Below are 23,091 nucleotides of genomic sequence, written 5' to 3' on the forward strand. Positions count from 1 at the left end.
TGATAATCATGAAACTAACTCAGCCTTTCCCTTACTCCTCCTCACCCTGTTCCCCACCAACAAAGAGGAAAAGGGGAAGTAAAATGTTGATTTTTATTTATTTATTTATTTAAACCAGGTGAGTGTCCTGGTCATGTTTACTGTTGGTCTCTGTGAATGGCTTATGCTGACTCAAGAGAAGGACATGTGGAGACTGGCCATGGGCAAGGGTGGGACTATTTGTTTCGGCAGCAGTGCCAGTTTAAATTGGCTTAAAATGATAGTGAAACTGCACCGAAGTTGCAGGCCTCTGGAGTATGACTGGTTATAGCTGTTAAAAGAAATGCAAGTGTTGGTTCCAGGGCCTGTTTCTGCAGCTCATCCCTGTACCTCCTGAGGGACTGCCTGGTGCTGAGGACTTAACACATGGTATGTATAGAATCCCAGAGTCCCAGCATGGAGGGGGTTGAAAGGGACCTCTCAGGATCACCTAGTCCAACCCCTTGCTAGAGCAGGTTGCCCAGTATCCCAGTGTCCAGGTGGGTTTGGAATGTCTCTGGAGGAGACACCATAACCTCTCTGGGTAGCCTACTCCAGGGATCCAGCAGCCTCAAATTCAAGATGTTTCTCCTCATGGAATCTCATGGTTTCCAGTTTGTGCCTGTTGTCTCTTGTCCTGTGGCTGGGCACCACTGAGAAGAGTCTGTCCCCATCCTTTTGCCCCTGACCCTTTAGCTCTTGCTGAGCCATGGCAAGATCCCCTCGCAGTCTTCTCTTCTCCAAGCTGAACAGCCCCCAGGTCTCTCAGCCTTTCCTCCTCACAGAAGTGCTCCAATCCCCTTCAGCATCTTCATACTCTTTGCTGGACTCTATCCAGTACATCTTTGTCTCTCTTGAACTGAGGAGCTCAGAACTGGACCTGGTATTCCAGATGTGGCCTGATTAGGGCAGAGCTGAGAAGGAGGAAAACCTCCCTTTGCCTGCTGGCCACACTCTTCTTTATGCACCCTAGGAGACCATTGCCTTTCCTGGCTGTGAGGACACATTGCTGAGCATAATCAATATTTTGAAAAGACGTATGCTTTGTAGCTGTTGCTGAAAGGTTGTTTCTCTTACCAAGAAGATGATAGAGATATAACTCAAACATAGTCATTTTTGAATGCTGAAAATGTCTGGAATGTCCTATGTTTAATTCCCATCTTTACATAACATCCTGTCCTTTTTCAAATAAAACAACCCAAATGTGCATACAAATTAGTAATGTGGTAGAAAAATCACTGGAGCATAAAACCTAAAACCTTGAGGCAAGTTGTTCTGTGGTTGAGAATCATACACAAGTCCCATATAACAGAGTTAGCTGTTCATTGTCAACAGGCCGAGGTGAAAAACTGCAATTAAAGCTCTTCATCTGTGTCAGGTACTGAATATGAGCTGATTAAATGTGAGATTCATTTAGCTAATAATTAATTTTGAACAATTACATAGTGATGGACTGAGAAAGTTGTATTTTTTGCTGCAGCAGGTAGGATCTGAACCTTGTATTCATCCGCCCCTAGCTTTGCTGTGAGACATGGTAGATGTTGGAAGCATCAAGAAAACTGTTGGTAGTCTTCTAAATCACTTTTTTTGCCCTAAAAATGTCAGATAGTCACAACTTGGTTTCCCTCCATGCTTAAATGTTAAGTGACATTAATCTGCTTGTGTTTGCTGAGAACTGTTGATACAACACGTGGGTTTGCGTGATTGTTTTCTTCTCCCTAGCAGGACTTTTTGCCTTTCCAAGATCCAAGGCATAACTCAAGTAAGACAGTGACTGAGTTATCAAAGAGGGATAAAACAGATGCTCTATAAAAATAGTAAAAGCCTGCTTTTAGTTTTGAACTTTGGAACTTAAAAAGTGACTAGCAGTGTTTAGGGATAGAGATGACTTTTAGCTGCTCTTTGTAAAACTACTTTTTGTAGCTCAAAGAGGTGCTGAGCAGGACAAGCTGCGTGTTACATGAGGGATAAGTTTGCCTGTTGCAGCTCTTTCAGCTGCCCCTGGGACATTCTGACTTAAGTGAAATGGATTCTACCAAAGTTGCTTTAATTCTGCGTCAGCTTTGTAAATGTCTGCTTTGATTCTTACTCATTTATTTGTTTTAAAAAACACAGCTATTAGACTATGACAGCATCTTGACCTGCCTCAGGAGTAATGTCACCAGCAGGACCAGGGCAGTGACTGTACCCCTGTGCTCAGCACTGGCAAGGCCACACCTTGAGTGCTGGGTTCAGGTTTGGGCCTCTCATTCCAAGAAGGACATGGAGGTGCTGCAGCATGTCCAGAGAAGGGCAAACAAGCCAGTGAAAGGTCTAGAGCACAGGTCTTGTGGCTGAGGGAACTGGGGTGGTTCAGCCTGGAGAAAAGGAGATTGAGGGGAGACCTTCTGGCTCTCCACAACAACCTGAAAGGAGGTTGGAGCTTCTTTCCTCCTTCTGGGTTGGTTTCTCCTGAGGAACAGGTGGTAGGATGAGTGGAAACAGCCTCAAGTTTTGCACCACAGGAGTCTTAGTTTGGATATTAGAATAAACTTTTTCACTGAAAGGGTTCTCCAACACTGAAAGAGGCTCCCCTGGGAGGTGGTTGAATACACATCCCTGGAGGTGTTTAAAAGCTGCAGGGATATGGTGATGAGGAACATGGTTTAGCCCCCAACTTGGCAGAGTTAGGGAAAGGTTGGACTTGATGATCTTAAAAGGCTATCTCAACCAAAGCAATTCAATGATTCTATGTTGCTGCAAGATGATGATGTGTGATGCTGGAGGTAGTGGGGAGGATTCTGACTGCATGGCTTTTCACTCTGCAGTTTGGATATTCCATTGGCAGAGCTGTGCAAACAGACCCTTTCCTCCCCCACCGTCTGTTCTCACCCCTGTACTGTGCTCACGATTGTGCCAGCACAATTGGGGTTTTGTGGCTGTAAGATGAATGGGATTGGGAAACTAATCTAGAATGAGAATATTGTACTTCTGGTAGGATTTTCCTGCTTTGTGGTCTACTTTACCATGCAGCTGCACAAGTGGTGATGTCAAGATAGGAAAGGGGGCATCGGGGACTGGGATTAAATAGTGAAGCAGGTCACTGATGAGGTAGAACTGCTGAATTGCCTGTGCCACAGGAATAAATGCTCCTTATGTCCTGCCTTCTGCTTTGTTTGCTCTCCCTCTGCTCTTGTGCTGAGGCCAGGGCTGGTTCCGTTGGGTCTGGTGAGGGGATCCATTCCTGCAGTTTGGGAAGCTGAAGGTGTGGATGGAAGAGGGTGAGACACTGCTCCTGCCTTAGCTGTTTCTTTGCTGTGTGTTTGTATTTGAGTGTAAGTGTGGGGTCTGGATCAAGAAGTGAGGGAAATAAAGAGCAATTAAGCAAGCTTGCTTTTTTTTGTTTTAAGACCAGTTGGGTTTTTAAATTGCCAGTTTTACTCCTTTTTGGATACTTTGTGTAGTTTAATGAAAGTTGTAGATTAAAAAAAAAAAAAATCTCTATCCATGGACCAATTCTCATTTTGTTGAAATCTAGATGTTCAAGGAAACCATCTTTGGAGAGACTGTATTTCAGTCCCTGGGAAGCATTTGACTGGAGGAGCTTGAATTGGAGTTTATTTAAGGGGCTCTCAAAATGAATATGGCTTTTCACCAGAAAATGGGCTGGTGCTTCATCAGCCGGAGCTGTCCCGCGAGGATGGGTGCTCTTGGAGCCACGAACATGTGGTTTCCTGCAATCAGGTGTCTTGGGTTCAGCCTTCTTCCACTTGCAAAGTTAAATTAGTACAATTTATTATGTTGTCTTTTAATGTAGCCATGTTGGGGGGGTTCTCAGGGGCCCACTGGTTGGACAAAATTGTCTAATTGTGCAGATATTCCAATTATGGATTGCTTTAGAGGAAGGAGCTCTTTCCCAACACTTTCTTTCCACCCACATAAGTATTTTTTTTTTTTTGGCTCATCTCATTCTCTGTTCATGCAAGGTTGAACCACTTGGCATCCCTTTTTTTTTTTTTTTGTGTGTGTTCTGGAAAGTTCTTTGTGCAGTTTTGGCCACTTGCTTTACTAGAGATCTGAGAACTTTCAGGACATGAAAATATTAAGAGTGAAGAGCCCTTGTGCTTCAGTGAGTTCAGGATCCGTGTATTTGAAACCCCTTATAGCTGCTCATAAGGGGAACGTGCAGGCTGTTGCTCTTTAGCATAGTCAAGTACAATTTTTTTATGTTCCCCAGATTGCAAGTTAATATTTTTCTTTCTTTTTTTTTTTTTTTTAATAAAGGATCTGATACTTATAAATAAGTTTTTAGCACCTCTGGGGATCTATTCACTAAAAATCACTGTCAGCCTGGAGCCCGGATCTGATTTTTGCCCCAGGACACAGATTACTGCGTTTTATGTGGAACTACACTCTTTCTGAGTTGGAGAAAACACAGGAGGAGTAATGTGGTGTGTTTCTGTGGTTTATTTATTTATTTATTTATTTATTTATTAACATAAAAGGCAATAGCCTGAGCTCCAGCAGGAATGGCTGAGTGGGCAAAGTGCAGGTACTTGGAAGGAAGGTACCTGGTGATATCTCTGCAGTTTATCACCTTTGTTATCTTCTCTGCATTTATGTAAAGAGTAAACCCATGAGGCTGAATATTCAGACAAGTTTGGGGTTCCTTATCAGCAAGTACAGCAATTATTTTAAGATCTCTCAGGTCTAACTTTGAACTGTGGAGTAACAGTGGATTCTAATGGGCACGCAGTAAAATCTTAAGTGTCTGCTGTTTCTGAAAGCTTGTGGTGCTTCAGCACTGTTTGAAGTGTAAATTCGTGACATCAGTTACATTATTAACTGGAGTAGCGAGTGCTGTGTGGTGTGTATCACTTGCACCAGGCTAAGAGGAAGGTTTTCACTGTTTATATAAATATTCTGTGAGGAATCATTTTCCCTTTGCCCTTGGTTACTTGTCCCTCCAGCAATGGGAAAGGCTCTACAGCTGTTTTGTAAATGCTCAGAAAGAGTTTTGAGTCATCTTACTCTTACAAAGTTCATAAAATGCAATCAACATGACGAAGTGATGCAGAGTTCTGATACTAAAAGCAGATCAGAGTTGTGGTGCAGTTGAAGCCATTTGGTGGACAAAGAGAGTATGGACAGCAACTCTATTAATGCCCAGGCAAGATGAAGCATTGAGGAAGGAAGGAGATTTATAGGCGGTAATATGTTTTCAAATGTTGGAGTTCCACTCCCCTTCAGAGTGGTGTTATGACCCAGTTGTTCCAGTCTCTCACTGTCTAGAGGCCTGATTGCTTTCTTGGTATGGATTCACTTGGCAGAAGAACCTGTAAGTTTTGATAGTGGCACTGCAGGGTGATTGGAAATAACGAGCTGCAGAGCTCAGTAGCTTGCTAACTATGACAGTTCTGTTTTCTTGTTCATAGGGCACTGTGACCTACTAACATGACTGGTCACTGCTGGTGGTCATGATGCTTTGTAAAGTGGGGCAGAAGATGTAAATGCCATTCTGCCTCCCTTAAAATCACATCCCATTTTCCCCAGTGATTGTCCTTGCAGGGAACTGATGGCAGCAGTGACTGCTCCTGAGCCACGGTCTGTGGCAGAGCTCATGCCCAGCAGCACCACTCCTCTGTTTGGGTTGCCCAAGTCCCACTAACAATGCATGCTTCACACTTTGGGTATGTCTGCATTTGTGGTGTGAGGTTCCTTTGTATATATGAATGTACATGCTGAACTACTGGGGATATAACAGGAGGATCTAGGATCTTACTCAGTTCTTCTTTTTTCACTCTTGGTTAGTTTTTGGGTTCAGCAAGAAATTCCATAGCCCAATTGTACACTTGGTGAAGAAATATTTCTTGTCTTTCACTTCAATTTACTTTCTCTTCAGTTTTAATGTTGGGAATGAGGGGATCTCCTGGCTTAAAATACTTGAGGATGTCTTTATTTCTTAGCAGGTGGCTTAGGCTGGAGTGTGCATTCATGTTAAATCAGGCTGTCTGAGGAATTTGGAATTGCAGTTGGTAATAGTCTTGGTTATATCTCGTAAGTAAATGCTGCAGACTCCAGGAATCTGATCTAGATTAAACTTCTGAAAACACTCAGGTGTCCCAGTTGTACAAGGGATGGGAGACGAGTAGGACAAGTACTTCTGAAGGCAGTGCCAGTTTTCATCACACAGTCATTGAGGTTGGCAGGGACCTCTTGAGATCATCTAATCCAGCGCCCCAGCTCAGGGGCAGTTTGTGCAGTTTGCCTGGGACAGTGGCCAGTTGGGCTTTAACTGTCTTTAGGGATGGAGACTTCATAACCTAACTGAGCAACCTGTGCCAGTGTTTGGCTGCCTTCATGGTTAAGGTAATTAAGATGGAATTTCATGTGTTTTAACTGGTGCTCAGTGCCTCTTGTCTTGCCACTAGGCACCGGTGAGAAAAGTCTCTCATTTCCTTGTGTCAGGTGTTTCTGCATGTGGATGAGAATCTACTGAAAATTCTTCAGGCTGAATAGTCCCAGCAATCTCAGCCTCTCCTTATCTAAATGATGCTGCAGGTCCTTCATCTTTGTGGTCCTAAACACATGTCACTGTGTGAGCTTTTACTACTTTTGGGACGTGTGAGTTTCCACATCAGAAATTCTCACCTCTGGTGTTACGTTGTAGTTGGTTTCTTACTTGGGCACTAAACCAGGCTTTTCCTCTTGAATATGGCCATTTATTTAGCTGTACACTCAGATTTTGTATCCCATTGTGTTTTGCTGAGGATATCTACCAGATTCAAACCTCTTGGGACGTAGCTGCCATGTTGCTTCCTTAAGGAAGGAGTTTGCACTTGCTTATCCAGAGTCTGCTCCTTTTGAAGTCTCTGGTGTTCTGTCCTCCAGGCACACTCAGCATGGTCAGGGGTTTTCAATTCCTCTCTTCATTTGTTAGTGATAGAAAACTTCCATCATCTCTTGTCTGTAATATACTCGTGTGAGTGTGGTCAGTGCCCATCCTTAGTCTCTGTCTGTGCAGACTGCAGCGAGCAGTAAATCCTGTTTTACTTCAGGGGGCCTGAATTCTAGACAGGGCCATCTGCCTCGCCTTGAAACTTGACCCCCACCTGCACTGCATTGAAGCTGCTCTTTAATCAGGTGGGGAAATCATTTGGTTTCTTATTTTGTAGCCTGAAAGGATTCAGTTTAAGCTTCAGTAATGCAGTTATTTGCTGCCACTGAAGTAAAAAAGGTGCTTTTGGAGCTGTGGTAGCAAGGGATTATATTGTTTGGACTAAACTTTAAGTGCATCTTGCCATGCAGGTGTTTCAATACATGAACACAATAGCAAAATAATTTGAACCAAAGAATCTGCAGACTTCATTTTTACTGAATTCAGATTGAATTTCTTGTTTTCCAACCACAGAAGTCCAGTAAGGAAAGACAACTTAAGGGAGCTGATGATATTTTTTTAAGACCTTCAGCATATGACTTTCTGGGAAGCTGGTCACAGCAGGCTGTCATAGCTCAGTTTACTGGCAAGTGGGATAGTCTTAGAGAAGAGATGCTGGAATCCCCAAACCTTTGGACAGGTACTCTGTATCCATCTAGATACAGGCTTTATCTGCACGCTTGCCAGTCATCCCCATGAACTCTAACCCCTCAGTGGCCTTAATCTTCAGTTGTATCTATTGTCCTTGAATCAGCGTCAAGCTTTAGCACATACAGGGTGTTGCACAGTTTAGCTACAGATACAGAACTGGAGAAGATTTGAATGAGAGGAATAGACAAGGAAAACCATGAATGGTGCAGCACAGAGAGGCTGTGCTTGCTTGTTTTTTTTTGACTGCAGAGGTAGAAGGCACCCAATGCAGTGATCAGGCAGTGATTTGAAACAGAAAGCAAAGGGGTTTTTTTCCTCCTTTTTCTTCTGTACACCATTTAATTGTGGAAACAATTGACACATGTTTTGGGTGGTAAAATGATAAATGATTCAAGAAGCTGTTAGATTAGTCAAGGATCTATCTAATTAGGGAGGCTTGTAAACTAGGGAGTTAGTCTGTAGGTGACTGTCAGATTTTGGAAGGTGTTACAGGAGGAATACTTTTCTAACCTCACTGGTTCTTGTAAACTTTTCCATATAGTTTGCTGACGTCAGAGAAAAGATGTTGGCTAAACAATATTTGGTTTAGTTGACCGTCATAAAGTTTTACCAAACTTGGCAATTCCAGAGCAGTTCCAGCAGTGGTTCTTTCCTTGCTGTCCTCTTTCTGATGCCAGTGGGATTTTAGCGCAGTGATACAGAAAGGAATCTTTGATACACATTTGCTTATTAAGTGGTTGTTTGGGTTCCCACTTGTCTCCTGAGTCATGTGTGAATGTATTTGGGAGAGAACTCACCTCTTCATTTCTTTGAGGAATTCCTTCCTGTGTTTATCAGACAGGTTTGCTGTGGTTGAGCATGCACCTCATTAGTTGTACCTGCCTTTATCTGCAGTCTTGGGGAGGCTTGATGTGCGTCGGCAGCACAGCTTGTGAGAAAGAGCAAAGGGTTTGTGGGTGTCGAGCCGGGGGTGGGACTGTAACGCCTTGTGCTTGATAGAGGCTTGCTTTGAACAAATGCAGTCTGTAACACATGCTGCTTCTGTATCATTCATGCTCACCAAAAAGGATTTTATTTATTTTCTTCTTTTTCCTTTTCCTCTTGTTTTCCAGTTTCTGGCACGAGTGTGTTCAGAGTAGCTGCTGTTGGTACTAAACATGATGGAAAGCTAAGCAGGCATCTGGGACTTGAGTGCCATGCTCTGAGATGCTTTAGAAACACAGAATCATCTTGGCTGGAAAAGAGCTTTAAGATGATGGCTAGTCTTGATGATCTTAGATGTCTTTTCCAACCAATACATTTTGATGGTTCTGTGATGTCCAACCATTCTCTAACTCTGCCAAGTCTGGCGTTAAACCATGTCCCTCAGCATCACATCTCTGCCTCTTTAAGCACCTCCAGGTACAGGAATTCAGTCACCTCACCAGGGAACTGTGACTTGTAACTGTGTGAGATGTTTGTGGAGTGCTCAGGCTGTCTCTCAATACTTGCAGTGTTTTTTAATGTGGTTTTGCCTCCTAATCTGGGATTTTGCAATACCAGAAAGTGAAGTTGGTGAGACAGAAGAATCTGGTTCCATCGCTTTCACACCGCAAGCCGCTTTCACTTCCCTGATTAGCGAGTTTATTAATATTACAGATGGCAGGCTTTCAGCAGAGGTTCTTTGAGCTGTGCCAAGGAGCATTGTTTGCTAAACATTACTTCATGTTTGTTTTAAAAAAATACATCATCAAACATAGTAGTTGGATTATAAGTGGAAACCAAAATGATGGTCAGAAGCATAAATATTTCTCAGTGTTGGGGATGATGAAAGGAAATGCCTTTTAATGGCAGTATCTGACTAAAATGAGCAAAGGGAGGGAGGTGTGGGGATGGTTTGTGGGCTCAAGGCACTAGACAGTGTGCTGGGAGTTAGGAAGTGTCAGGTCTCATGAACATGGCCTTTACACCCAGAATTTGAATAAAACACTCGCTCTGAGAGATGGCTTCAGTGTGCTTCTGTTCTTTGTCAGCCATCATGGTGTAAAAAAAACCCTGTTTTTTTGTTGCTGGTGTCACACTTCTTATTCTGCAGCAAATGTAAGAGATAGCAAGAATGACCTGAAAAGGCCAAGAAACGTGTTCTGAGACAATAGTAAATGGAGGGTTAGGTGGACTTGTGTCTGCATCACCTATAGAACTGGCGTAACTGGTGGAGAGTCTGATACCTCTGTGTTTGTGGTGAATATTGATTTCAAATAATAGCAGCATTTTAAAGTGGTTGACAAACAGCTGTTACTGAAGTTCTTTGCTCTTACAGTGTTTGGGTTTCTAAGAGTGTTTAATCAATGGAGCCTGTGCAGTGACAGAATGGGAAGATGGGGAGGAAAACCAACTGTCCTTAACATAGAGTTTAGTCTGGAGTCACAAATAAAGAACTGCTGTTATTGTAATAGCTGTGTATAACAGTGTTATGGCAGAATGAGGCTGTTTGATTTCCTTAATTGAATTTTCATACCTGTCATACTTGGATTCTTTCCAAACATAAGCTTAGCTTGCTTTCCTGCCTGCTGGAAGATTAAAACATGGCAGCATTGGATTGAATTCTTAAGGGTTTGTCAACAGATTTAGTCCCCCCTGACCCTCCAAAAAAAGTTTTTTTTCCTTCCATTTTGGGTTGTTTATGAGAGAAATGTGCATCTTGAAATACTTCTCATACATGGTAAAGCCTTTCAGATCCATTGCTGAAAGGTTTAGCTATTTACAGAGGCAGTACCCTGTTGTGTTCATGCATGTGTGTTCTGTCAGCCCTTGGCTGCTCTGCCCTGTCCACTGTAATATTTCAGTGTTATCTTCAGAGTTCCGGAGTTTGTCTGGGGTTTCCAGCTGCGCAGGACAGACTTTTCAGTAAGTCATTACTGGCCTAGTTCTTGAAGTGACAATTACTAAATAATGTTGTTCTCTCCTTCTGAGATGTGTAAAATTGGATGCAGACAAGATCCAAGATTTATACTGGCTGTCCACATGTATAAAAGTCCTCTCTGCACTGTGAATGGGGATGACTGAAACATGGCCAGGAAAGCTTTATTTGATATCTGGATGAGTGCCACAAATAGAATTTGGCTAACACATGCCTTTGTCAGTTGTTGAAATTCAACTTTAAAAGGATTAATTTCTCAACCCTACCCTGCTGTGCAAGACCCTGAATATTGAGATTAGCAGCTTTTCTGAAGGTTAGTGAAATACTGGAGCAACCAAGTTTTGTTCAGTGAGGAACTGGAGAGTTAGATACAGGTTGTACTTAATCTTAAAGGCCTTTTTCAACCAAAATGGTTCTGTGAGTTGCTTCCAGGATCACCTTTTAATTTCAGCATTTTGGGGGCTAATACTTTAAAGAAACAACTTCTAACTTTCATTTTTGTTTTTAAGAAATAATTTTACGGTTGTGATTAAAATGGCAATGACTTTGGTGTTTAAAGAAAGATCAGCAATGTATTATTAAAATAGAAGCATCTGCCTGTCAGCAGACTAACCTTCTTCACTAGCACACCACAACCTGCATTTCAGTGTTGGAGCAGCAGCATTTGCAGGCAGGATTTGGATTTTACAGTCTCCAGTGCTACATCATCAACTCAGAGTGCTCAGACCCCTCTGCTGACTCTTCACAGCAGAGCTGCACTGACATAAACTTTTCAATCCTGAAGTTTTCTAGTGCAGGCAGACCCGAGGCAGCTGCCTCTCCCTCCGCGCTCAGGGATCGTGTTGATTTAGGGTTTGCTGCTTTTGTCTGAAGCCCGAGGGAACTGGAAGGAAGATTTTCAGTTTGGCTGTGTAAAACATCCTTGTATACACTGCAGTTCCTTTGAAAAGCTGCCACTGTTGCTGTAGCAGCGATATGGTTCTGCCAGTATTGACAATAACCGGAGCACTGGCGGGAAGACTGGCTTCCAGGCCTTGCCGCGCTGAGCCGTCTGCAGATATGGTGAACGTGGTCTGGGGGCTAAGAAATAGAGAGCAGCACCTGCAGTTTGTTTCCACTGACCCCTCTTTAGAGGGGCTGCTGAAATGAAGGCACCAGTACAGTGTCAGGAAGTGTACCCAGTGTCTTGCTCATATCTTTTGAGAGCTGTCTGAAAAATGGTGGCCCAGGTAGTGCTGGGGAACTTTCTCAGAAGAAGTTAATGTCTAACTTAACTTAGAAGTTCCATGGAAGCAGGAGGAAGAATTGTTTCACTGAGAGTGATAGAACACTGGAAAAGGCTGCCTGGGGGGGTTGTGGAGTCTCTCTCTCTAGAGGTATTCAAGACCCGCTTGGATGAGTTCCTGTGTGATCTGGTAGAGGTGATCCTGCTCTGGCAGGGGGTTGGACTAGGGGATCTCTTGAGGTCCCTTTCAGCCTCTAGCATTCTGTGATTTTGTGATCTACAGGGACAGAGGAAAGCAGGCTTCACCTATCTTAGGTTACACTGTCAATCTTAGCAGACTCTTCTGTTTAGTCACATTCTTCTGAGACCTACTTGAAGACATGAGAGAAAAACATCATTTTACTGAGTGTCACCTCCTGGAGGGAGAAACTCGATTGCATCCTGCTGCTGGCTGGCTGGGAAGTGAGTTCCTATGGCTTGTAGGAGTGACTCAGTCTTGTGAGTTACTACAGCTCAGTTTCTGTGCTTGCAGAAATAGGAGTGATCAGACTGACAACTTTGTAAAATGCTGGAAGGTGTCAGCATCAAGACTAAGTAGTGTGTGGTGTCCTTTCGCTCACTTCACGTAAGTGTAGGCTTCTTGCTTTTTGGCTTTTGCTGTGCAGTTATGCAACAAGTGTCTTTGTGATTTAGAGGGACTTGGCAGTGGTGGGTTGATCATCTTAAAGGTCTTTTTCAAGCTAAATGGTTCTGTGATTCTTTGGAGAGGTGCTGTGTTATCTGTATTCACCTATGCTCCAGTAGGGTCGTCTTGCTCTGTGTGAAACTTAAACCTGTCTTCAGGCTGTTTGCCTCATTTTAACTCCTGCCAAACAAACCTGTATTAAGCCTACTGAAGTTGCAAAGATGTTAGGAAATACAGAATTCTGGCACTCTGGCTCATAAATCCTCTTTCAACTGATACAGAACAACATCTGATTTGCTTTCTGTGTTGTCTGTTTTCTCCTTCAAATCTTTTTCCTAACTATCAGACAAAAATCTCTGCTGTACTTTGACAGAGCTGCCCTTGTTGTGGCAATTCTCACTTCTGCAAGTGAGTTTGGATCTCCTGTTGTGCACTCAAAAAAGCCAAACAACCAAATGAAAAAAAAGGGGGGGGGGGGAGGGGGGGAGGGGGGAGGCAAATCCCCAAACCCTCAACAACAACAAACTCGCCACGCTGGAATAGGAAGTACTTCACTGGTCACAGATTCATCTGGCCTGTGCCTGTCTCAGTCTGCTTCTGTTTTGGTTTTAAGCACTAGGCTCTTTCTTCTAGTTGCCTTTCTCAGACTCAAAGCTTCCTCTGTTGAGCTTCTTACTGAGTCTGCCTTATCCTGCTTTGGCTTCCTGTCTGTGCTGTCCCTGTTCCACTGTCATCAATGTGCCATCTCACGGAGCAGCCCTTCTCCAACCACGCCACTGGCTATCTGTACATTCTGTCTCGTTTGCATGAAGGTGTAGCTGTAGTCATGTTTCATTTTGCCGACTCAGACGCAAAAAAGCAATAGACTTTACATCTTTGCTACAGACCTTACTCCAGTGGGTCCTGATACTTCTCCCAGTTCAGCCTAGATGAAGCAAAAGCATGTGCTGTGCTGTGTAACATGGGATTTCTGTCCTGGTTTTCATGCCTTGTTACACGTGAGGGTGGCCCAAGGTTTCCTAAATGCATCCTCTGTTCTCTGCTGTAATAACCAGACTTGGTCAGTAAATGTTTTTCCTGGGATCTGCAGGAGAACCTCTTTGTCTCTGGATGTATGAAGGGTAGCTGTGGGGAGGGATGAGAGCTTTGGGGGTCATCAGCTGGCTCTTACAGGTCCTTCCTGACAGACAAAATGGTTTGCATCAAAGTATTCCCACACCCAAGCTTTTGTATACAGAAAAATCTATGGGGGTCACATGGCACTAACATTCTGCAACAAAGCAAGGCTTTGATTAGATCTTGAATATCTAGAGCTGATGTAACACTCACCCTGTTCCCGCCCCCCCATCATTCTTTAAAACCTCTTTGTGAGCTGAGCTATTGTGGTGGGATCGGTGGCATACAATAAACTCAACCACTAAACTATAGTGTTTATCACAGACACTGGACTTCTGAGTAGAACAGACTTCAAGTTAAACAAACAAACCAACCATAAGGTCTCCTGACTGAGTCAGAAGCCTGGATTTTTTTCAGGTGTGGAACAGGTTTGTGGTTTAGCATCTCTAACCCATAAAAGTTCCTGAAAGGTATTCAGTTGCATGTGTAGTGAGTTAGCTTTAGAAGGAGGAGCAACAGTCAGGCCCTTGGTTGATATATGGAACCTTGGTAAGTACAGGTTTAGCCCCAAGCTGTGTCTTAACATGAACTGATCAGCATCACTTGGACTTGATGGCCCTGAAAGTCTTTCCCAACCTGAGGGATCCCGTGGTCACAGGATCTTCTTACAGGTGTGTAGGGGGCACTCTGAACCTGAATTTATGTGCTTGACTGGGGCTGTGGTCAACTCCAGACACCATTGTTGTTATTTCCTTCATAGTTTCTTTAGTTTGCCAAGCATGTGTGCCCCTTCCCTCCCCTACCTCCTGTGTAGCAGAGGTTGCCTGCAGCTTCATCTATTTCTAATTGTTTTTTAATCTTAGTTCCATATGAACAGCTTCCTTTGCCTGTTTACTTGCTTGTGTTGGGGTTTCTTTTTTTTTTTTTATCAGCTTAGAGTACATCATTAGAAGAGATTTCTGCTTGGATGCTGCCAGCTGATTAGAAGAGTACACCAAGGTTTTGTCTAATCTCTGGTGTGACTGTCATGTGCTGCAGCAAGGAAATGGCTTTGGAAGAAGCAGCCAAATCTGTACGGGTATTAAAACATGTTGAGTAGAGTGGTATCAGTGGGGATCAAAGGGGCAGCCCTTCAGTGCAGGCAGCTTATTAAAAGACAAGGATTAACTTTTTTTTTTGGTCATGAGGTCATAGCATTGATAAGGGATTTCCAGGCTGTACCACCTACCCTTAAAGGTAAGCACTGCCAGTGGAAAATGCCCCATCTGCCTCCATAGCGAACAATTGCTGGTCCTCTTTACTCCCAGTTATTGCTCACGCTCTCCTGCATGATTGTGTTCTAAGCAGGAAGGCTGTCATTGCCTTCAAGCATAGGGATAAAAGGGATGCTGCTGGAGAAGCCCCCAACATCAGGGCAGGTGAAGCCACAGGAGCAGATAACCGTGGTGGGACAGAAAGATGGGTGGGCTGGGGAAGAACTGGGGCTGTGTTTATAGAATCATAGGATTGTTTAGGTTCAAAAAGACCTTTAAGATCAGTGAGTCCAAGCATTAAGCAAACACTATGAAGTCTGCTGCTAAACCATGTGCCTCAGCACCACATTGCCATGGTTTGAAACACCTCCATGAATGGGAACTCCACCACTTCCCTATGCAGCCTGTTCCAGGGCTTGGCAACCCTTTTGGGGAAGAAATTATTCCTCATGTCCAACCTAATGTTCAGCAGAAGACTGGGCCTTGGGAACAATGTGGAGAAGTGACATTGAGGAGGGAGCTGCAGCCAAGTTAAGGGATGTCTGATGTCTTTGGTGTTAAGAGGAAAAATTACTTAAAAGGGATTTTCCACATCATGATCTGAAACTTATTTCAAGGCTGTTTGGTGCAGTGTGAGGATGGCTTCAGCTAAAGGCAGAAGCAAGGCTTCTTCCCTGGGTCCTTTTTTGTGTTCTTAGCTGTGTATCATCAAAAATAATCTGACAGCATTTCCCCACCCTCTTAAGTTAAACTTACAAAGAAAAAAACAACCAATGAAACAAAAAACCCCAAACCAAAGGGAGGGTGACTATCCCTTCTAGCAGTGTTGTAGATCCTTGTGGTATCTTCAGGAGTTGGTGTTACTCTTGTAGTTCTTTGAGAGAAAGTGGTGGTGAGCCTTCCCCTTGAGCCTGGGTGCTGGCTGTGTTCCTGCTGCTAGCCAGGTGTCCTGGAATGCTGCTTGTTTGGCTTACTGTGCTGGTTTTGGTATGCTGCAACAAGAAGTCCACTATCCTACTACTTGATTATTACTCATTAATATTTCAATTCTGAATGTTTTGTGCGTTTTCAAGCGGTTCATCAACGAAATCTTGTCCTCCCCGAAGGTAAAATGTGGTGATGGTGAATGGTGACCTCAGGTTTGGTGCTGTTCTACTCATTTTAGCCACGTGGAAGAGCATTTTCTGAACTGTCAGTGTAACTGGCAGGAAGATCAAAGTTAGAAGCAGCTGATCTGAGATGGGAGATTATAAGGGCAGGATAATCAAATAAAGGGCACTTGAAGAAATGTAACACTCCAAATACTTTTTGTAAGTCTGTCTTGTCCCCAGGTGTCCTCGATCTCAGCAGCAGAATTTGTGAAGCCTAGGCTCATCCAGTTAATCTGGGTGAGGTGTTTTGAAATTTAGTAAGAGTTTGTTGTAAATAGGGTGTCTAATAACTGATTACATGAGTGCAGGAGAAGGTCTGTATGTGGAAAGGAGCATGTGTGACTCTGGGCTGATCCTCAGGATTTTGTTCTTTTGTTGTGTTTAGTTCATAATAACAGTGATCCTGGAACACATGTACCTCTCTTCCTAAATGGAGAAAGAAAACGTGGTTAGGGGAGATGCTGGGTATAAATGGAGCTACTTCTAGGGAAAAAAACCCAACATAATCTTGGGATCAACTAATACATGTCAAGAGGATTTGAAATCAGCCATAACATAAAGGCAGGGAAGTCATTGTGCCCCTGTACTCTGCACTGGTTAGGCCACACCTTGACTACTGTGTCCAGTTTAAGAAGGACATTGAGACACTTGAACGTGTCCAGAGAAGGGCAATGAGGCTGGGGAGAGGCCTCGAGCACAGCTCTGTGAGGAGAGGCTGAGGGAGCTGGGGTTGTTTAGCCTGGAGAAGAGGAGGCTCAGGGGAGACCTCATTGCTCTCTACAACTACCTGAAGGGTGGTTGTAGCCAGGAGGGAGTTGGTCTCTTCTCTCAAGCAACCAGCACCAGAACAAGAGGACATAGTCTCAAGCTGCACCAGGGGAAGTTTAAGCTCAAGGTGAGGAGAGAGTTCTTCACAGAGTCATTGGCCACTGGAGTGTGCTGCCCAGGGAGGTGGTGGGGTCACCATCCCTGGAAGTGTTCAAGAGAGGATTGGATGTGACACTTGGTTTAGTCATGTGGTGACAGGTTGGACTCGATGATCTTTGAGGTCTCTTCCAACCTTGGTGATTCTGTGACACTTGTGCTGTCAGCCAGATGAAACTTGACTCTGATTCAACACAGTGGCTCTGAGAACAGGAATTCTGCCTTCCTACTTTCCTTGCTAATTAGGTAGCAATACCCCATGATGCGAAATTTTCATTTTTGCTTTCCAAAGTAACACTGTCTTTATAGAAGACTGCTTTTTCTGGGTGTTTTCCACACGAATAAACATAAAATCATAGCAGAAAATTTCCTGTACTTGGTGTTCATGTGTAGAACAGGGTGATGGAGGTGAGCTGATCAATAGAGGTGGGGGATTTAGCTGTTTCACTGCGATCCCGGGCAGGGAGGGGAGCTGTATCCTCTGGGGAAGAATTAGTTTCCGTGCAGCAACTCTAATCTTTCTGGAATTTGTCAGTTTTTGCTTTAATGCTATTTATAGTGCAGCATATATAAACATTGGCTTGTGTTTAGGTGAAAACACAAAGTTTCATTTGAAGTCTTGATTTGTGCAGAGCAGGTTTGTTTGCAGCAAGCTCTCTTAAAGGTGCCCAAACAATTTCAGAGAAGTGTTGACATGGAAGCTCCCTGCTCACTAAAGGTGTGGGTTAGGCTGTGAAGATACATCTGTTTTGAAGAAAAGTCATGAGGGCTTTTTTACATTAAGGTTTGGATTTGACCTTGAACTTCTGCCATATATCCATAACATCACAGACTGGTTTGGGTTGGAAAGGACTTTTCAAGGTCATGTAGTCTACCCACCCTGCAGTCAGCAGGGACATCTGCAACTAGAGCAGCTTGCTTAGAGTCCCAAACAACCTGATGTGGAACGGTTCCAGGGATGTGGAGTTTCCCACCTCTCTGGCCAGTCTGAGCCAGTATCTCATCACCCTCTGTCAGAAACTTCTTCCTTCTGTCTAGTCTGATTCTCCCTATTTTAGTTTCAAACCATCACCCCTTGTCCTGTCTTAGCAGGCCCTGCTAAAGAGTCTGTTGCCAGCTTTCTGATCAGCCCCTTTAAGAACTGAAAGGCCAACAAAAGGTGTCCCTGGGGCCTGCTCTTCTCCAGGCTTTTCAACCCAAACTCTCTCAGCCTGGCTGCACAGCAGAGGGGTTTCAGCCCTCTTGTCATTGTTGTGGCTTCCTCTGTCCCTGCTCCAACAGGTCTATGGCTCTCCTTTGCTATTTTGATTCCTTTTCTTCCTTGTGTGCTACCCAGTAGACTTTCCATGCTTTTCCTTGCCCCTGTCTGGGATGTTCTTATGTGGTATTTCTTACGCTGCTGGAAGTGGAGGGAATTTCCTGGGAGCCACGAGAGCAAAGAGGGAGATGGAAGAACTGGGAGGCCGAGGAGGCAATGATGGTGGCCAGGGCTGTGCTGTCTGCTTTGACCCTTCATGGTGCTGTTTGTTCTCCACTTCAGCACATTTTTGTTCTCTGGTCTGTACCTCACAGTGACTTCCCAAGCAGTCCAAATAAATTCCTCCATGGTTTCATATTTACAGCTGTCAAGTTGATGGCAGCTTCTTTTCCAAGTGTAGGACATGTCATCAATTTTTAGGTGTGGTATCCAAGTGTTTGTGTTTGAAACCATGTTTCAGGTAGTTTGGTCTCTTACCAGTGAAAGATGAAGTTAAAGCTTTGCTCTTAATGGTCTTGTGATCTTTGGGAATGGGCTTCAATTCTAATACTGGCTTTTTCCTCCCTCTCTTTGTCGTGTTGTTAGACGTAATCACAATGATTCTGATTGTGCTTGTTGTGAATTATTGCTAAAATTGTGCGTTTCCTGAGGGGAAAAATGTGCTGTGGGAGTTCTGGATCTGAGCATCCCTTTAAAGCAGCAAACTTGACAGAACTTTCGTCACATTTGAGAGTTAAAAATACATTTCTGAAACAAAACACAACCAGCAACCCAAAGAGACGAGCTCGCTCTTACCCAATAGCTTAGATTTCAGAAATGGGGCTCTAATCAGCACCAAATATTTTCTGAGTCATGACAGTATTCTGGTCATGAGCCACTTTCTCCTCAGAGAGGATTTCTTGAGAGGCAACAGAAAGGAATGAAAATATGTGTGTGTGTATGGGCAAAATATACATAAAATAGAAAGGTTTTTTTTTTTTGTACTTCACACACGCTTTGTGTTCTGTCTGTCTGCTGGAGGGGAAGAGGCTGAGGAGAGACCACCTGGCTCTCTACAACTCCCTGAAAGGAGATTGGAGGCAGGTGGGGGTTGTTCTTCTCTCCCAAGGAACAAGTGATAGGACAAGAGAAAATGGCCTCAGCTGCCCCAGGGAAGGTTTAAGTTGGATGCTAAGAAAAACTTCTTTCCTGAAAGAGTGGTGAGGCATTGGAACAGACTGCCCAGGGGAGATGGCAGCGGCACCATCCCTGGAGGTGTTCAAAAAATGTGTAGGCATGACACTTTAGGACATGGGTTAGTGGGCATGGTGTTGTTGGGTTGATGGTTGGTGTTGATAATTTTAGAGGTCTTTTCCAATCTTAATGATTCTGTTCCTCATTTTGGGGCCTGTCACTAAACATAAACTTGCCTAGAGGCACGGGAACACCAAGCAGAGAAGTCTGTGTGTCACAACTCTGTTTTTCTTTGGCTGCTATTTGTGCTTTTCACTGGGACAAAATCTGAACCTTTCATTTTTCAGTCTCTTGAATTAAGATACTCATCTTGAAGCAAAATGGTAGTTCAGCAGAAAGCAGACCCACACACATCTTGTGGTTTCCAAACGCCACATTTTATTTGGAGAATATTTTGATGTATTGATAGCTGCGCCTGCGGCCGAGCTTGGAGGAGCCGTTCAGCGTGGAAATAAGTGAACATTTGCTCTGAAATCTGCTGGGGATTTTGTGGTTGACAGAAGCTTTCTCAGAATGCAGCATGACAAATAACAAACGTCTGCAAAATATGCAGAGCTGCCGGCGCTTCGGTGCTGAGGAGTGTGAGTTAGACTTACAGAATGGTAGGGCTTGGAAGGGATCTCTCGAGACGTTCCAGTCCAACCCCCCTGCTAAAACAGGATCACCCACAGCAGGTTGCCCAGGATCACAATGTTCAAGCAGGTTTGGAATCTCTCCAGCCTGTTCAGGGCTCCAGCACCCTCACAGCAAAAAGTTTCTCCTCCTCTTCACATGGAACTTCCTGGGTTTGTTTGTGGCTGTTGCCCCTTGTCCTATCACTTGGCACCACTGAAAAATGCCTGGCCCCATCCTCTTGCCCCCCACCCTTTAGCTGTTAGTATTGAGAAGATCCCCTCTCAGGCTGCCCTTCTCCAGGCTAAACAGCCCCAGGTCTCTCAGCCTTTCCTCCTCACAGATGATTCATTCTTCTCAGCCCCTTTGTAGCGTCTGTTGGACACTTTCCAGTAGTTCCAGGTTTCTTTTGAACTGGGAAGCCCAGCAAGCTCTGACCTTTTTGTGCTGCCCTCCCTTTCTGAACTGGATAGGTGTGGCCCCGCCAGGGCAGAGTAGAGGGGAGGAGAACCTCTCTCCTCACCCCAGAAGACCATTGGCCTTTGTGGCCAGAAGGGCACATTGCTGTCCCAGAAAAACGTAACTGTTGAGCAAGGTCCTTCTCCATGGAGCTGCTTTCCAGCAGGTCAACCCCTAATTTGTACTGGTACACGGTGCTATTCCTCCCCAGGTGCAGGACTCCATACTTACCATTGTTGAAATTCATTCTTTCATGTAACTTCCCTGGGCTTTGTACCCAAGTTCTGGTTTCACAGCTTAGGAGAGAGAGAGGGGGGAACCTAGACTGAAACCTTCAACAGTAAGCAGCATGTGTAGCGTTGTTGATTCTGTTTATAGTTGATCATCTGACGTGGCAGTGCTGGGTTAATGGTTGGACTTGATGATCTTAAAAGATCTGTTCCAACCAAAAGAATGTTGTGATTTTTATGGCCATCCCTGCTTCACAGCAGAGAAGACACAAGCATTTCTTAGAGGTTCTACTGCACAGCGTTTGCCACAGTTCCACCACAGAGCTTTCAGTATTGCATGGGCTGGCACTAGCCATTTTCTGAGAGGAGAGTGCTTCCTCTGGAGCATCTGCAGGAGCTTGTAGAAGAGTGTGAGGGGAGAAAGGAGCGTTGCAGATCAATGGAAGTACATAGCAAGAACTGGCATTTGTGGTATGGGAACCCTCTGTAGGATGTTCTGCAGATGATAGTATTAAATGAGGCTCTTTCTTTGGAAGTCAGTTGCACGGTTTGAATTCTGAGAGCAGTTTTGTCTTTGGTTGTATGTGCTGTCCGTACCTTCAGGCTAAATGAGCGCAGTTTCTGTGGAGGTTCATCAGTTCTTCCTTTGTTTGAACATGTTTGTGTCCTTTTGTTTTGGTCTTGAGAATGTGTATCTTCATGGTTGGTTTGTTTTCTGAACTAACTTGATTCCAAAATCCCCAAGTGCTTAATGTAACTTCCAAAAGGTTCTGGAAGGGTCAGCTTATTGTTCATATCTTTCAGGCAAAAGCATTAATTCTTTCCTCTTAGCCTAAATAAATTTTTGATGGCATGCTTTTTATTCTACAGAATCTGTCTATGACCTTCTCCCAAAGGAGCTGCAGTTACCACCTTCCAGAGAAACATCCGTAGCATCCATGAGCCAAACAAGCGGTGGCGAGGCAGGTTCGCCGCCTCCAGCTGTAGTTGCTGCTGGTAAGCATTCTCCTTTATTTGGTTGCTTTGTTAAGGTTTGTAACCTTCTGGCCAACATGAACAGTGCTGGCAAAGTTCTGATCATAAAAACAAAAAATGAGCTTGTGGAGATGTAACAGAGTTCATTCTAGGAGAATTTGGGTAGTGCAAATTAAACTGGGTGGTCTCAATTTTCACACCTTACAGTGTTGATGGTTGTTGTATTTGATGTGTACGTATCTTCATAAGAAAGAAGTTACTTGTTTTGCCGTTCTGCTGTTACACAGCACAGGGCCTGTTAGCTCCTAGAATGGACTCTGTCTTCAGAGATAATAAATACCAATTTGGGACTAGGGCAGAACGCTGACTGACTGTCAAACAGCACATTTCTAGCTAGGGTGAAAACTGGAAAGGCAGATTACATTTTGGGCCATGAAGCTTTTACCATACTGTAAGTAGGAAGAAAGGTCATGTTTTCCTTTAAGAGGCCTCAGGAAGCTTAGTATTTAAACTTCAGTCACACTCAACTCTCTATTTTTAATATGTTACAAGATTCTCAAATACATGAGAGTATAATATGTGTCAGGATGGCACTTTTATGAACTACTAAATTGAAATTGGTTGTTTTCCTAATTGACAGCTTATAAAAATGAAGCATGACCTTTTTATCTCCATCTTTATCTTACTCCCAGTCATATTTTAGACTCTAAAGACTGTTACTGATTTGCATTAAACATCCAAAAAGTGAGGATTTAAGGTGAAAGTTCTGATGTGAGGGTAGCCTTAGTACTGGTTTTCATCTGGAATTCTTCTCAGCATCTTAGTAAACATCTGTGCAATGAGGGGAAAAAAATGATCATTGTGCTCATGATCATCTTTATTCAGTGAATGAGTGCTGTTTTGCATAATTTGATCCCTGTATTTCTTACAAGGTCATGTTCCCCTTTCCTAGTTGACCTTAAATTATTGCTTGAGAAAAATGTATATATTGAAGGTGAGAATTCCACCTGCCTCATTCTTTTTTTTTCCTCTGAATTCAAATGCATTAAATGTTTGTGTGAGAATGTTTCCCAGATTTGCATGGTCCAGGACTCCTGATCAGAAACTGAAGTGATTGTAGACTTGTCAGAGAAACTTTACAGCACTGCTCACCATTCATGTTTTGCCAGACCTCTTCTGAGAGAACCTGTGGATTTAACTGTGCACAGTGGAACTTCACTCACTGCAAGAATTTGATGGGTTTATTTATTATATTGGAAGGATTTGATATTTTTTCATATCACTTACTCAAAAGAAAATTTGGGCCTGTATTTCTGAGATCAAGATACTTAATGATTGATTTGATTCAATTGCAGCAACAACCAAATCCTGCAGAAACATGTATCTTAAAAACCAGTGAACAAAAGAAATCTCTCAAACCCTGTTACACTCTAAATCCACAGATAGACATGAACTGCTAATTAATTCTGTACCTAACGAAAGGGAC

The 23,091-nt window shown here is 43.7% G+C and overlaps 1 protein-coding gene across 5 annotated transcripts in view; it reads left to right on the forward strand.

Moving 5' to 3' along the window:
* The window catches only part of NFAT5 (nuclear factor of activated T cells 5), a 67,208-nt gene that overhangs the window by 3,413 nt on the left and 40,704 nt on the right, over positions 1–23,091 (forward strand). For 2 of the 5 annotated variants that reach the window (XM_054169875.1, XM_054169876.1), the window contains exon 2: positions 21,501–21,626. In XM_054169875.1, coding sequence (XP_054025850.1) covers positions 21,501–21,626 — 126 coding nt within the window. Of the gene's footprint in view, positions 1–21,500; positions 21,627–23,091 lie in introns of those variants that run through there. The other 3 variants (XM_054169877.1, XM_054169879.1, XM_054169880.1) reach the window with 2 other exon arrangements.

Source organism: Dryobates pubescens, chromosome 19, assembly GCF_014839835.1.
Source record: "Dryobates pubescens isolate bDryPub1 chromosome 19, bDryPub1.pri, whole genome shotgun sequence".
Taxonomy (NCBI): Eukaryota; Metazoa; Chordata; class Aves; order Piciformes; family Picidae; genus Dryobates; species Dryobates pubescens.